Source organism: Diuraphis noxia, unplaced genomic scaffold (genome assembly GCF_037042655.1).
Source record: "Diuraphis noxia isolate RWA-SAM2 unplaced genomic scaffold, SU_Dnox_SAM2 contig0005, whole genome shotgun sequence".
NCBI classification, from domain to species: domain Eukaryota; kingdom Metazoa; phylum Arthropoda; class Insecta; order Hemiptera; family Aphididae; genus Diuraphis; species Diuraphis noxia.
The window spans coordinates 25596083-25611965 of NW_028301715.1; the positions used below are offsets into that span (position 1 = coordinate 25596083).

Sequence of the window (15883 nt, forward strand, 5' to 3'; positions counted from 1 at the left end):
CCAAAAAGATAGTAAATAACATATTATTAATTTATGATTGATACCTATATAAGGGCTACAATAAGTCAATAAATGTATTAGTATATTATAATAAAATCAATGAATATTTAAATATTTAATCAAGATTTTTTTTTTTTTATTAATTGTTTATGGCATCAACTACGTGGTTATTAGCTGGCGTTGCATATTAAATTTACATTAATTACTTACATACTTGCTTAATAAGTAGAAATACTTATTACCTATATTTAAAGATTTACATTTTAATCTAAGTTAGAATATTCCAATCAGTTGAGTCAGTTCTGTTGAGTTGACGAAATTGAGGAGTTTTTTGGTCGTCTCGGGAGTGGGTGATAGCATCTCGTATAGTGTATCGGGTAGTTTTAGTTCAATGCGCCTTTCACTGAATTTATGACATTCTGTTAGTTAGTATATTATACTTGACTGTAATGATTGTTCCACACGTCAGGCATGATGGAGGGTCTTCTTTGGCCATGCGATATCCGTGTGTCATGCGCATGTGGCTTATTCGTAGGCGGACAAGAATTACCTCGTCTCTTCTGGACATCTCAAATGATTTGGGCCATGGTAGTATCAAATTAAGATTTGTTATACATAGTTTATATATTATTTAATTATGATAATCATTAAATAAAAAATGTCCAAAACTTTTAATTTTCAAAGTACCTAATAGTTTAATGAATGAATAATGTTGCTAACATCTATTTTATATGGTATAACAATAATAATCTACACAATAGCTTTCAGTGTTCAAAAAAATGAGAAGTGCAATATCACAGTATACATAATAATACATGATTACAAATTTCAAGAAAATAGAAAACATTGAAAAATCTGATCTCAACTAATCACTAATCGGATATAATATAATAAGTAATAACGATATTATAATCCTTAAACAAACATTGTCACAACGCATTACATTCATACGCATTTTATTCACTGTACACTTGTGCAATATAATATAAAATACTATATCATGATAGTGTTATATTTACAATTGTAATCCGTCTTAGTCACGAGATAATATGTACAGATTCGTTGATTGATGGCTTTATTTTCACTGGGAAAATTAGTTGTGGCCTTTCTAAGTAATTTAAAATCTTACGTCAAAAGTCTCTTGATGTTCTCGAAATCCGTTGTACGCAGCGTGAAATTTATCTACCTACTAATGTATACAATATGAAACGCTCTCGCCGGAACGTATAATGATTGCATTCGTTAATTCGATTACGGGACACAGACTCGGTGGTAACTGTCGTTTATTATCAGCTAATTAAACAATACTGACTCTTTAATTTAATGATGATTTCTGATACACTTATAATAATTGTAATCCGTATCAAAAAGTAGTATAATATAATGCAAGTAGGTACTACATGTTTGTATACTACACTACTACAGATTACCTTATAAAAGTGTTAAAGTCGAAACAGTAATGGAGATACGTCTAGATAATACAAATTTATCCAATATTTTATGACTAATGGAATACGAATACAATATTATAGTCTACATTGGCGATCAATCTGATCTACTATAAAACAATAAAACATATACTTGGCTCACTGTGATGCGCACTACACCAACTGCAGTGAATACAAAAATCGTCATCTATAGAAGATTGAACAGCTTATCCCTAAAATAAACTGGTGGGATATTATTATTTAAGTGTCTACTGCGGACGTTACTTTGCCACGCCAGCCTCAACACTTTATCCAAGGAAAACGGGAGACGCGTCGCGACGGTCCGGAATTGATGATGAGTCTACATAAAATAAAATATTAACGTACTGCGGTTGACACGATTTGTAGGGATTTCGTCACGCTATTTACACTACTATGATTAATGATTATAAAATGCACTCGCGATGACACGAAAATCGATCATTTATATTTTCTAAACAACAATAATTTTATTGTTTTAAAAATTTTTATAAAGAAATCTTATCAAACAGAATTTAAGTATAGATACATATAACCTAACCAGACGACCAATTTACCAACAGTGAGCAGTCGTTGTACTTATAAGCTCTTTTAGTAGGTGAGATATATAATATAATAATATTGTTGAGTAATAATGGACGAAATCGGATTACATACACGTGACGCGAAGGAATACCTCACAACGAACACCGACGTAGGTCTGGCGCGGCGTTTCCTTTAACAGTGGTTGTACCGCGTTCACGGTAATTTCGGTTTATCCATGATTGCGTTCATTCATTCAAGAGAAACGTTTAAGTTACGACGAAGACGACAAAGACGGCGCGACTATAGTGTATATTTCGTCCATTCTCATTAGTTTCAAAGTCTCAAACACCGACCATACCCGTATTATGACCATATCGATTCATTTTTCGAGTTGTTACTCGTTAGTTCAGATAAAAAATTCACTCGTCCAGAATAATTTTTCACTTTTGAACTACAAATCGTGTAAATAAAATATGATTTATGGAGTTGAAAAAAAAATTAAAATTTTTATGCATTGTACGAATACCTATTACCTGGTCAATTTTTATATAAAACGCAAAAAATATATGACAACTTAATACGTCAAATAGATTTAAGAAAAAAAATTAAATTATAATAAATAATTATTTTGAATAATATGATTACGAAGTTGTTTTTCGTTGTTGCTATTATGCTATTAAAAGCAATTAATCAAGATTATCGCACAAAAATCTCTCCAAATTTTCATCCAAAAAATTATACGACTATAACATAATAATATGTCATACGCCTACGTGTAAGCTACAGACAAGTGAATCGTGCAAATTATATTATGTAGGTAACCTGTCCATAGGCTCACATTTGTTATCACCACATTTGACGACTATACGAAGATAATATTCAATTTTGAGCTCGTAATTTAATATAGCTGTATCCAGATGATATCTTACGGATAAAAACCGTGTAAAACTTGACCTGACCAATAAAAAAAAAAGCTCTTGGCATAAAAAAAAATGAAATCCTGTGAGTTCCCTCGAGTTTTTGATTCGAAGACCGGTTCCTTTTGATCGAGTTCCCGCCCGTGCGGGTCGAACACGCAGCATTGCATCTAAAAAAGTTTTCCCGCCTCATCTATAAGCACACGACGAAACGGACAGACGTTGCTGCGATACGTAATGTATATTCGTATATTATTATATTATATACAACACAGTTTGTTTACGCGCCCGAATCGACACAAATACATAATATCGTATAAATCGAGTCCGTTTATCATTTTTATTATCTAACGAGAGTAGTATCTGTTCACTGGCGTGTGTAATGTATATGATTTACCAGCGCTTACGTGCGTATAATATGTAATAATAATGTGATCAAAGCCGGCATCGACGTTACATTGTATAAGTCGAGGCCGCGGGGGCGCCTTAGAAGAAAAGACCGGAGGGAAAAAAATCGGGTTTTTATAGCGTTTTCGGCCGGAATAAGACGACCGAGGCGGTTAAATTAATTTAGAACTTTTTTTCGCCGGTGTCTGGAAACAGAAAAAAATCGACCAAGACCACCCTGGCATTGTATACGTTATAATAATAATAAAAACTTATAGTAAAAGGTTCTGGTTTTTAGTGACATTATACAATGCCCGGCGGGCAATAAGCGCATCACTGACGGATTGTTTGTCGGACAAGCGGCCGTTTCCTGTCCTTGTGGCTATCATCAACCGCCTCGCTCGCGCCCATCGAAGAGTGGTGAATCCATTACACAGAGATGTAATATACTTATATTATACATATTATATTGTATATACGTATAGCAACGGACATTTACGACTACTAAATCTACGTTTAACGCAATCGAACGTCGAGGGAGAAAAAAAAACAAAAACGGGCCTATAGAGGAAGGAAACGTGCGGCTGCGGGTATGTGTATAATAGTACCTAATAATATTATGTAATATGACGTATAGCATTATAATATTTATATAAATAATACATATAATAATATGTGGGTACATGTTTATAATGATCATATAATATAGTGCACGATTTAATGAATTATATTATATTATTATATTATTTAACACGTTTATATATAGGTATATTACATTATATAGGGTGATTCGCTACCAAACATGCTCACCCTAATTATTTTCCAATTAACATTGAACATATTCAGACTTTTATTTTTGGAATGTTTGAGTTTACTTAAGGGACATATCTTCAACTATTCATATTTTTATCATTGTTTGGATTACTATAAAGCCAGACAATTTTCCATTTTCAAAATATTGTAAATTGTTAAGCCTGTGATTTTTTAGAAAATATTGACAGATGTAAATCAAAATTTGAATGATTATTATTTGAGTTATTAAATTAAAGTTTATACTAAGGAATAAGAATAATGTTATAATACTACTAAACATGGATTTGAATTGTTATAAAAGACCTTAAAATCAATATAATATATTTTAATCTAGAACTGATAATTAAATTCAAATAAATTTTACAAAATATAAAATGTCGATTACACATTAGTATTAATTTTCAAATAAACTTAACTCTCATATCTTCCAAACCTATTTTCCAATTATTATTTTATATGGACCTATAAATTATCCCTTAGTACAAACATTAAATCATTGCTCGATTGACAATTATTTTGATAAAATAATATTTTTAAAGTAAACCTAAAAAATAATAAATATCCATATTAATACTTTATGGTAAAATTAAGGTTGATCCAAATTTAAAAAAAAAGTAGATATCATCTCTGTGGGCATTCATTAAATGATGGGAAAAATCTAGGCACTCGAACATAATATTCAGTAATAATTTAATAAGTATACTTAACGATTTTAAAAATCAAAATTTGATTAAGTTCATTAACTAAGAAATGAACAACGGTGAACATGCTTGGTGAACCATCTTGTATAAATTGGTTTTTAACAGTCAACTTCAGATACTATATTAGATTATGCGCGGGACGACTATTGACGAGGTGACAAGAGAGGGAATCTATCCCCACCCCTTATGCTCCTATTTTGTAGACATGAGTTTATAAACGTTACATTTTTGTATCTTTATGGACTACGTACTTTATTACTATTGTTATAAAAATTATTTATATATATATTTTTTTTTGTAAGGATTCAATAAAGTTTGAATTCCTCTTTGCAAAATCCCAAGCTCACAAATTCAGTTCAAAGATACAATATTATTAATAATTCATTATGTTTCTGCGGGCACTACAACCTTTTAATCAAAACGTGGCAGACCAAAGTTGTTATACTTACATGGCTACACCACTGCACAATAAAGTGTTTTACATGGATGTTTGAAAAATAAATTAAATTTCTTATGTAGCGTATAATATATTATTATAAAATCGTATTAAATTGTAGTAATTCAATGTAAAAATTTATTTTTTACATGAGCGATGGAAATCGATAAAAAAAGAAAAATTGATTTTAATCTTAAAAACATATTATAATAGTTAATAACCTCTCATATTTATAAACTACAAGATAGACAGTGGATGTTTTTTTATGAATCATATCATTATTATATTTAATTTTATTTCCTATAATATTTATGAGCACAGACATACGCACGTGCCTACATTATTGCCTATACTGAACTCCTTAAAATATATCTATCGCTAACACCAAGGAACATAAAGCATGCTTAGTCATCGGCGAAATACTTGGTAACGATTTTTTTCTTTGAGATTATATTAAACTATACTTTAACTAATATTCGAACAATAGTTACAATTTTTAATATTTTTATAACAGCCTCGGGAATTTAAAAAAAAATACAAATTGGCCACCGAAAGTCTACTCAATAGTGATAAACACCACAATACCACATACATCAATACTCAGTATTATAATTCGATTACTCTATGAGGGTTTTCTATTCCTACCCGAGTTATCCGCATTGATATATACGTATATTATAATACGCCCATTTACTCAATAATTGATTGCCACACGTTTTAAAATATTATGTCAAAGTGAGTGGGTGCCGAGTGGACAATTAATATGAACTCCCAATTATAATTAGTCGACATATTATTAATATAATAATATGTCGATAACATTAAAGATTGCCAACGATTCACAATAATATTACATTGTTTATAAAATATAAAATATAATACTATTGTAATTCGCAATATCATCATCAGATCATATATCAGACATCAGTATACAACTGTTAACTAATTGTATGATATTATGAAATATGAAAACGTGGGCAGGCGATGCATGGTGAACCGTGCGAAAGAATCACGTTACCTAATTCATCAGCTTTGCACTTGTGCTCTGCACACGTACAGCTGTCTAATAACTGTTACCAGTATTGCCACATATAATGTACAAACGGATGTGCGAAAAAATCGCTTAAACAATAAACGTCAGGGTCGACTTACCTATATTATATTTTCGCAGTGGCTGCACGTCGGACGTTCCGGGTTGTCTACTACGGTGGTTGACTCGGAGTCGGTGAGGAATAATAATATTCGCACGCTTGTGGTCCACAGAAACTCAAATATACCGCCCGCGATTAATATACCACCTATATAGCTTGGGTAGAAATAAAGGTTCACGATGCGCGTGCAATAAACTGTATATGTATTAAAAATTGTGTGTTATATTATGAGTATTATAGTGATATTATTATATTATTATACATGAACTACCACATACCACATACCTGTTATATGTGGCTAGAATATTAGATAGGTAACAAATTGCTTTACAAAGAAGCGCGGTTAACCGCAATCAAATCCGGTGGCGGGCAGCATGCACGAGCGTTTACATGATATTATTATTATAAATTATAATACAATATTATCATTTTGATATTAATATAGAGAGACTCGCGCGTGTGTGAACAATTTAATACTTTGCTATATGCCTATATCAACAATAATGACTACCACGAGGTTTTCTGACCACTTGTTCATTTTCTCTCTCTCACACACTCTTATCACTCGAATGCAAAATATCTCTTGCAGTGGCGTAATAATAACGGACCAATGGATCATGTTAAGTGTCGATGAGCATCCCAATTAGTTTTTCATAAAATTATGCATGTCATTTTGACTAAACATCAAAAACCTTATCTTTTGTAAATATATAATGTCACGTATATATGGTATAATTTTTAAGTACTTTAGAAATTTTTGAGTCATTACAAGTTTTATAACATAGAAATTATAAATATATACTTTTTTTGAATTGTATTCAATTTATTTCAATAAAAACATAAACATTATTTTAAGTTTAAATTTTGACAAAAATCACTAAATTCTTAACCATCATACCAAGTAAGTTTGAACAAAGTTCGACGAAAGTTTTCCTAATAGCAATTTAAATATATCAAAAATTCATTACCATTTTTATTGGAATCTGGGGAAATTATCACGATCAGTAATATTTTTTACGTGTGTCAAAGGCGCGTAATTTTGAATTGGTATTTTATGTAATGTGTAATACATGTTTAAGTATAATTTAATTTGTATAATGTGCATACTTTCTGTCTATTATTTGAAAATATTTTCAAAATTACGTGTGAGTTGGCGTGAAAAGGGGGCGAGGCTAGATGGAACAAACGACTTTGTTAGTTCGAACACGATAGGGTTATTATAATATATATATATATATATATATATGAACAGAACAAAACGATTTTTTTTTTAGTAGATTATTTGAAAATGTAGGTATATTCATTATGATTATACCATTGAATGTAATATAAACTCAATAGTTATACTTATATTATAATATCCTCCTTAACTGAGCTCTATAATTACACCACCACACTTTTGAATTTCCTCCCGAAAAGAATTTCTCATGGCGTGATTTATTTTTTACACTGTCATTCTACACTTATTTTTTTATTCAATTTTTTCGATATGTATATTCTTATTAGTCAAATATCATAGTACATAGTTATATATGATAGTAATACATAGATAATGAGTTTAGTTCGTTAATTTGATCAATCTGTAGTGTATTAATATGTTTTATAATATATGATACTTACATAATATCAAATGATCCAATACTTACGACATTCATTATTTCAATAACTATTAACGTTTTAGATTTTTTGAAAATATTTTTCTGATTAATTTTTAGCTATTAAAAGACAAACAAGATGTATTTTTACTAATTTTATCACTATAATTTTCAAAAAATTTACTTTTTAATTGTAATTTTGATTCCTTATTCCTAAACAACAAAATATTTGTTTGGAGTACTTCGATAATATGAAATTCAAATTTTAAACGATTAGTTTGTGGATTTTAACTATAGTATTTTGAATTTTAATGAGCAGAGTATGGTGGAGAAGGTACCCATAACATTTTCATCAACTAATCCAATAATGATAAAAAATATTAAATTAAATTATATTTTTATGAAAAATGTTATTTTGTGATGGCTTCAGAATACGTTAAATGGATCACTCTGTATATTATAATTATGATTCGTACGCCGAGTAGGTACACTTATAAAATATTATAACTTATAACAAATAATATTTTTGTCGGCCAAACGGACCGCATAACAACTACACACACACACACACACATACACACTGTATTTTTACAATATAATTCCCTTTACCAGATCAGGTCGCCGCCACCGTCGCGTAGAAGCAAAACCAAATTCCCACACTATTCGGCGGCTGCGGCTGCGGCGGCGACGGCCTATCCATTAACCATAAATATATATAATAGGTTTCTCTAATTACTTCGATACGTGGCTTATTATATTGTTACTTTATTAATGTTTGTGTGTGTGTTATATATGTGTGTATATATATAATATCTAAGTACAGCCACCCCCAAAACCCACTGCAGACGTTAAACGTCGAGGATCGCATTATTTTCTACACGTGGCGCACTCGTGTTCGTCACGCTTTTGATTAAACTTAACGCACATTTATACTTATTTATCTATTTAAGGGAAAGCTATCTACTTTTTTATATGGACATATTATTTGCGTTTATATATGAGTATTTTAAATATTTATATTAATTTTATTAATTTTATAAGATTTAATTATTATTTAACTATTGTCATGATCCAAGATTATTTTCCAATCATTATAAAGGTACATACTCAGAGAAATTAATTTGTAATATCTATCTTTTGAACATTGAATTTATATATAATATATATGTATTTTTTTTTTTTGTACTTTAAAATATGTTTATTTTTCTTTATTTAATTTGTATTTTCTATATTAAATTATAGAACTTATTATTGTACAAAATGATTTATAACTCTAAAAAATTGAAAATTTTAAGGAAGCTGCCTCAACAAAAAAATAGTACTACTGGGAAGTTTTGAATTCATCTTCGAGTAATTGGTTAGTATGATATGTTTAAATTCACTGTCGGGCTGTAAATAATATAGTAAATATAGTATTATAGTGTTCAAAAGTAGCGCTCAGTCTCTGGTGGTGTTTATTTAATATAATAATAGATATCTTAAAAATGTTTACGGTATTCACTGCTGCTATAGATTTAAATGATTATTAATAATATTTCAATTTTTCATTGTTATTATTAACGCGTTCCCATATTTAAGGCGAAAATATTGGGGGAACTTTCAAGATGGTAAAATGATCATTTTGTGTTGTTTATCTAACTACCTCTACCTAGAACTAATCATAGTATAATGTTTTTTTTTTCTGTAAGTATAGGATTGTCAATCTTTAGGTGATTGTTTATTGTCTAACAAGTTTAAGTACCTAACTTAACCTATTTTTATCAATCATCACCGATATTGCCAGAACACAATACACAAAAACGTAGTTATTATATAATTGTACTTATGTAATTTATATAAAATACAAGTTATTCCTATACATATATTAAATATATTACCTATATAAGTACTTATATACTAAACTTGACAAACATAATTTTTATCTGTTCAACGCTAGAGCTCACCCTTTCCTAGAGTCACAAAAGGGGTTGCCATTATATAGTTGCATTGAGACACGAAAATGCTAAATAGATTAACTATATTAGACCATTTATAAACTACTCGCACTCTTTCGTTTTAATACAAAAAGCGCGATTTTCATTTCAAACCAATTGTTGATAGTCTCTTTAAATCATAATTAAACTTTAGGTATATAACGTTTATTATTATGAGCAAAAACTCGAGCAAACACGATCACCATATCAAATGTAGGTACATTGTCGGTCAATACGTCAAATATGAGCTATAAATAATTCAACTTTTTAATGTTGCTGCAATGTATAGATATATATAATATTGTGTTATATTTATCATACCGTCATATATTTATTTATATACATAATAATATAATATGTACGCCGTCCAATCGTTGCATAATATCCACTTTGATACATAATACGTATCATAATAATATAACAATTTATTATTAACGCTGTACAAAATATAATATTTTCTAATCGACGTCTTGACCTAGTATTTTTGGTCGGCCTTCTCTTTCGTCTCTGTGCCGACCCATAAAACGAACCCTCGCTCAAACACACGTCTAAGGTTCTGAAGCCATTAGTCACTGTATTTTATTAACAGATGATTTCCCATCAAATCGAATCATCTATTTCTTATTACAATGACGAATTATTAAATTATAAAAAATCGTTGACTGTACATAATATTATAATTGTGTGTGATTCTTAGTATAGTAGACTATAACATATTAATGTCGTATGTAGGTTAGTTTATAATAGCTATATTGCTATAATATTACGAATTTACGATATTATATCAAACATATATCGCATCATGGTATACCTGTTTAATATGAGTTACGATAGCACCGAATTCCAATTAACACGAAATTCGTTGAGCGGTCGGTCAAGCTTACTCCACATACGATTATACATCATTATAATATATTAATATTATCGTCTACAAGTAAACTCATCATGCAACGAAATGCGTAAAATGTACATCGACCGTCTGGCAATTTGCCTGGACTAAAGATTCTGTTCGGTATATTACAAGTAGAACGTTTCATAATTAAATCCAAAATAATAATATTAATATAATATATGAGTGTATGGCACTCCGGCAGGCAATCCGCCAGCGCTCGTTTCAAAATTATTACAAACGTACATATATTATAATTTCTCGAGCATAATAATATATTACGATATGTAGTCCGAGGAAACTTTGCAGCGGTTTTGTTTTCCTAGTCATAATAATTATCACTTTTTATAAACGATTTAATTTTATTTTATTTATGATACAACTATTCACATTTATATTAATACACAATATACGTGTATAATACTACGACGATGTCTAGATTGAGACTTGGTCAACTATTTTGTAAGCGTCTGTATCGACATAAAAACGTCACCCATGGTCGTGCGGCTAAAGATTTTAATTAAATTTCCGTTTAAACATCAAAATATATACTACGGGTATAATTCTTTCGACAACGCAAGACATCACGTTACATGTCTCTATATTTTCTCGACCAGTTAATAATAATAATAATAAAAAGAAACATAATAAATTAAAAGATAAATTTTCATCTTGTTATTTTTTTTTTATGCTAAAAAAAAAACAAAAAATTTCAAGTATATTAATACAATTTAAATTTGATTTAAATTTAATATAATTCCACATGGAAATAAAACTAATACTCGTATAGGTAGATTATACAAAAAGAAATCTTCTATTGCGGTTGAACAGGCGTCTAATGCATGGTTATAAATGTTATAATATTATGTTACTACAACTAAATGTTCATTTATAGCTGTGTTTTTCTATAAGAAAACGTTATGTAAAAATATTTTCGAATGAATCAGTCACGTTTTCAGTCAATAATAAAATATTTTACCGATGTATAACTATTATCAATGAAATTGTTTGGGTTCATAACGGAAACTATCTCTGTAGCATAATAACACATAGCATGTAACAATGTGTATAGGCACTATAAGTAACGACTAACGATAATAAAGGTATTACTTGCACGCGTTTATTCTACATACAGCGATTTCTTACGAAATATATTATACGAACAATTTTCGAATGTATGATAAAACTTGCAACGACTTATTACTCGCACTTCAGTCACGAAATGACCTGTCAGTATACGGTAGTTATAATACGCCCCTGTACACGACATAATATGCTTGAAAATTATATTCAAGGAAGATTTTTTTTTAAATGATTCGATTTCCTGAAACTCCGATCTCCGATATGTAAATTATTAAAAACGACACGTACGTTATACTCTTTCATAATATACCTATAGTGTAGGTACCTATAGCGATTTAGGTACTGTTAAAATGCTAATGAAATATATATGCTTCAAAATTCTTACCTAAACGTCAAACGACTATTGATACATTTTATTTTATTAACATTAACTCTAGGTAAGTACTATTATAGATACTATTATTTTGAAACAAAAAAACCAGAATAGACACAAATCTTGCAGTTATTCTAAATGAGAAATGGTCACTATATTTATAAAGACATTTTATGTATCTTATACATCACGTTATAGATTATTATATAGACCTACCTATAGGTATAACCTACCTGTTCAAAACTAAAATAACGAAAACTCTAAATAAATGTGACCACTGCACGTTTCATTGATATTGCGATAGGTAGGTACTCATCAAGTTTTCTATATAGTGTTTACTTTAATCTCATAGAAACCAAACAAAGGGCTGGAATACCATCCCTAGAAGTACGGTGGAGAGAACAAACCCACAAATTAGCAGCAAGAATATCAAGATCCCCCCAAAATCAAATTCATCACCCTAAACATACATTCAATCACACTTACATAAAATAGGTACGACCTCGAAAATATAATCCCATATGAAAAATCCCTATGCCCCCCATGGCAGTTCAGCATGAATATTAACATTGACCTACATCAATTCCCTAAAAACTCAACCTGTCCCCACATTTTCAAGAATGCATTCAGAGACTTTTGTTCACGCGCCCACCCACAAACTCATATATATATACAGATGCCTCCATCATCGAAGGGCGAGTCGGGATGGCTATCATATGCGATGAAACTACAATACAATGGAAACTCTCAGACAAATGCTCTATTTATACAGCAGAAACCCTGGCGATTCTTAAAGCTATCGAGTTCACCATATCTATCTGAAATAAACGACAACAACATTACAATATTTAGTGACTCCCTCTCAGCTCTTACCAGCCTCCAAAATCCGTATTCCCATTCTGATATCGTTAGAAAAATTCAAAACATCCACTACATAGCAAAACAACAGGACAAAAACATCACATACTCTTGGATCCCTGGCCATTGTAACATAGACGGCAACGAACTTGCAGACACAGCCGCCAAACTCACTCACCCATCCCCAAATTCTATCACCCTACCCATTTTCTCTCTCAACGACATAAAGAGGGTCATCGAAAATGATACATTACTTCAGCGTCAAAAGGAATGGAATGAAAAGTCAACCAAACTTAACGAAATCAAGAGATCCGCCTTACCGTATCCTTCTCCAGATAACATCTCAAGAAAACACGAGACCTCTATAAACCGTCTCAGAATTGGCCACACCCACCTTACACACTCCCACTTAATGAAGAAGGAATACCCCCCAGTTTGCACATGTTGCGGAACACTCCTTACTGTGAAACACATCTTAACCGAATGCAGAATATACGACAAAGAAAGAAAGCTATATCAAATATCCAACCATCTTGCTGAAGCACTCAACCCGGACCCCAACAATATACACAAGATCATACAATTTCTCAAATAAACGAATATCTTTTTAAATATTAATGTAATATGTAAATATACTAATAGATAATGTACTGTTACATCCAATGGCCATAGACGCCGCGGATAGTTGTTAAATAAAAAAAAAAAACAAAAAACAAAAAAAATAGATCCCTCGGCCGACCGAGACAACGATGGAGTGACCGTGTATTTCAAAACTTAAGGTTAATACGAGTAGAGAATCCGGAAGAGATGCCAAAGGATACAGAACGATGGAAGAAGGCGGAAGTTGCAGCGGCAAAGGGAGTTAATGGCCTATATTAAGCAAAAAAAAAATAAAAAATTTTACCGCACGTCATCGTATATAGTGATGATCTTTAGAATTTAATAACAAATAAAAACTAATTTATTAAATTCGGAAATAATATAGTTATCTGCGATGTCTATTCCCGATGAAAAAAATCAATAGTAACGTCTTATTGTAATAGAAAAATGTATTGAATATTTCTTTTTTTATAAACCTACATTCATTCGATGATTATATAAAACAAATATATCTTATACCATCGTGACGCGTTATTGTTGCCAAGAGTATATTTCCGTCTTGGTTCGTAAAAAAATAAATGAATGTTAGTTGTTTCTAAACAGCAATTAAACGACAGATGTGTGAGTGTGTGTGCTTAAGCGTTATATCGCGTTATTATATAGTGTGTTGCAGCGTTTATTATAAAATAATCGTGTAACGGAAATGACGATGAAAAAAATAAGAAATATAATCGATGCGTTTAAAAAAACACAACAGTTAAAACCGTAAGACACCACAGGGATTTATTATATAATATGTATAGGAATAATAGGTATAATATAGTCAATCTCACACTAAACATAGGTACTCACCGCCTGTAGAATTTTTTACTTAGGTACTAAAGTTGTGTATACGAACAGCATATACTCCGTACAACCGAGACGGATTTGCGCAAGATAAGTCTTAAATGGCCAGCAATAATAAGGCAACTTGTTTTTCGTAATCCACTGCAGTGTGTGGCTATTTTTCAATAATTTTCTAAAATTACGTAAATACTTTATTAAACAAAAATAAAAACAAAACTGTTGTGTCTATAATTTGTTAAATCACATACCAAATACTACGTTTATAATTGAGTACAAGTTAATTAACGAAAAAATGTTAACAAATAGTTTTTGACACCCACTTACAAAAAAAATTGTATTTTCGAATATCCATACGAACTAAAAATTATGTTTAGGTATTTTACTAACGCGTATGTATGCCAGAGTGAACCTAACTAATCAAAATTATCGTTCATCTAATTTGTTTATAAATAGCGCAAATCGGCCACAACCACCTCAAATCATAACGATTACAAACGTTCGACGTCATAAGCCATCTTGCCTGACTCATACGGTGGCGGTGCATGTTTAAAAGGGTACGACTTATATTACACACAGCACAGACATCATAATTGTACGTCACTACAATATCATATAATATTATATTATAAATACCTAAATATGCTCTGCAGTCTTGTTCGGTGTTCCAATCCGAGGTTCCAGGGCGCACCACCACAGCCACAGTCGCCGCCACTACCATCACTAACGAGCAATCGTTACGGGTTTTGACGAGTGTGATTTTCATTTTGTTTTCGTTTTTAATTAAACTAAGACCCTTTGTAAATACCGTGTATCTTTATGTATACTCATACACACACCCCGCATACACGCATCATCATTCAAACCCGTCACGTGCACCAACGTATTATATTATTATGTACGTCTATAATACGGTCGTATAGTCTTCGTGTCCGATTATCGTTGTTAAATAAATAATAATATACGTTCGAAAGCCATCATCGATGATGCTGAAGAGATCACCTGAAAAAGCAAACAGACGTTAAAAAAAAAATATATATATTTATTAAAATTCCGATTCAAAGTCTAGTTACAATAATTACACGCACCATACGCCGCGGAAAAGTATAAACGATATTATTATTAATTGTCTCGCAGTTTTGAGTCCCAAATAGAGTGCAACGCGAGTTAATTATGATAAATATTTGGACATCAGATATACTACAGCTTTCAGGGTTGACAACAATTTTCATTTGTCTTTAGAGACTGCAGTGAATATTAGATAAGTATAAAT

At 30.8% G+C, this 15883-nt stretch overlaps 1 protein-coding gene across 1 annotated transcript in view; it reads right to left on the reverse strand.

Moving 5' to 3' along the window:
- The window catches only part of LOC107163503 (uncharacterized), a 45861-nt gene extending 30514 nt beyond the window's left edge, over positions 1 to 15347 (reverse strand). Inside the window, exon 1 of the mRNA XM_089229626.1 lies at positions 15247 to 15347. Within this exon, the coding sequence (XP_089085752.1) occupies positions 15247 to 15331 (85 nt within the window). The 5' untranslated portion in view covers positions 15332 to 15347. The remainder of the gene's footprint in view (positions 1 to 15246) is intronic.
- Between the last annotated feature and the right edge of the window lie 536 nt (positions 15348 to 15883).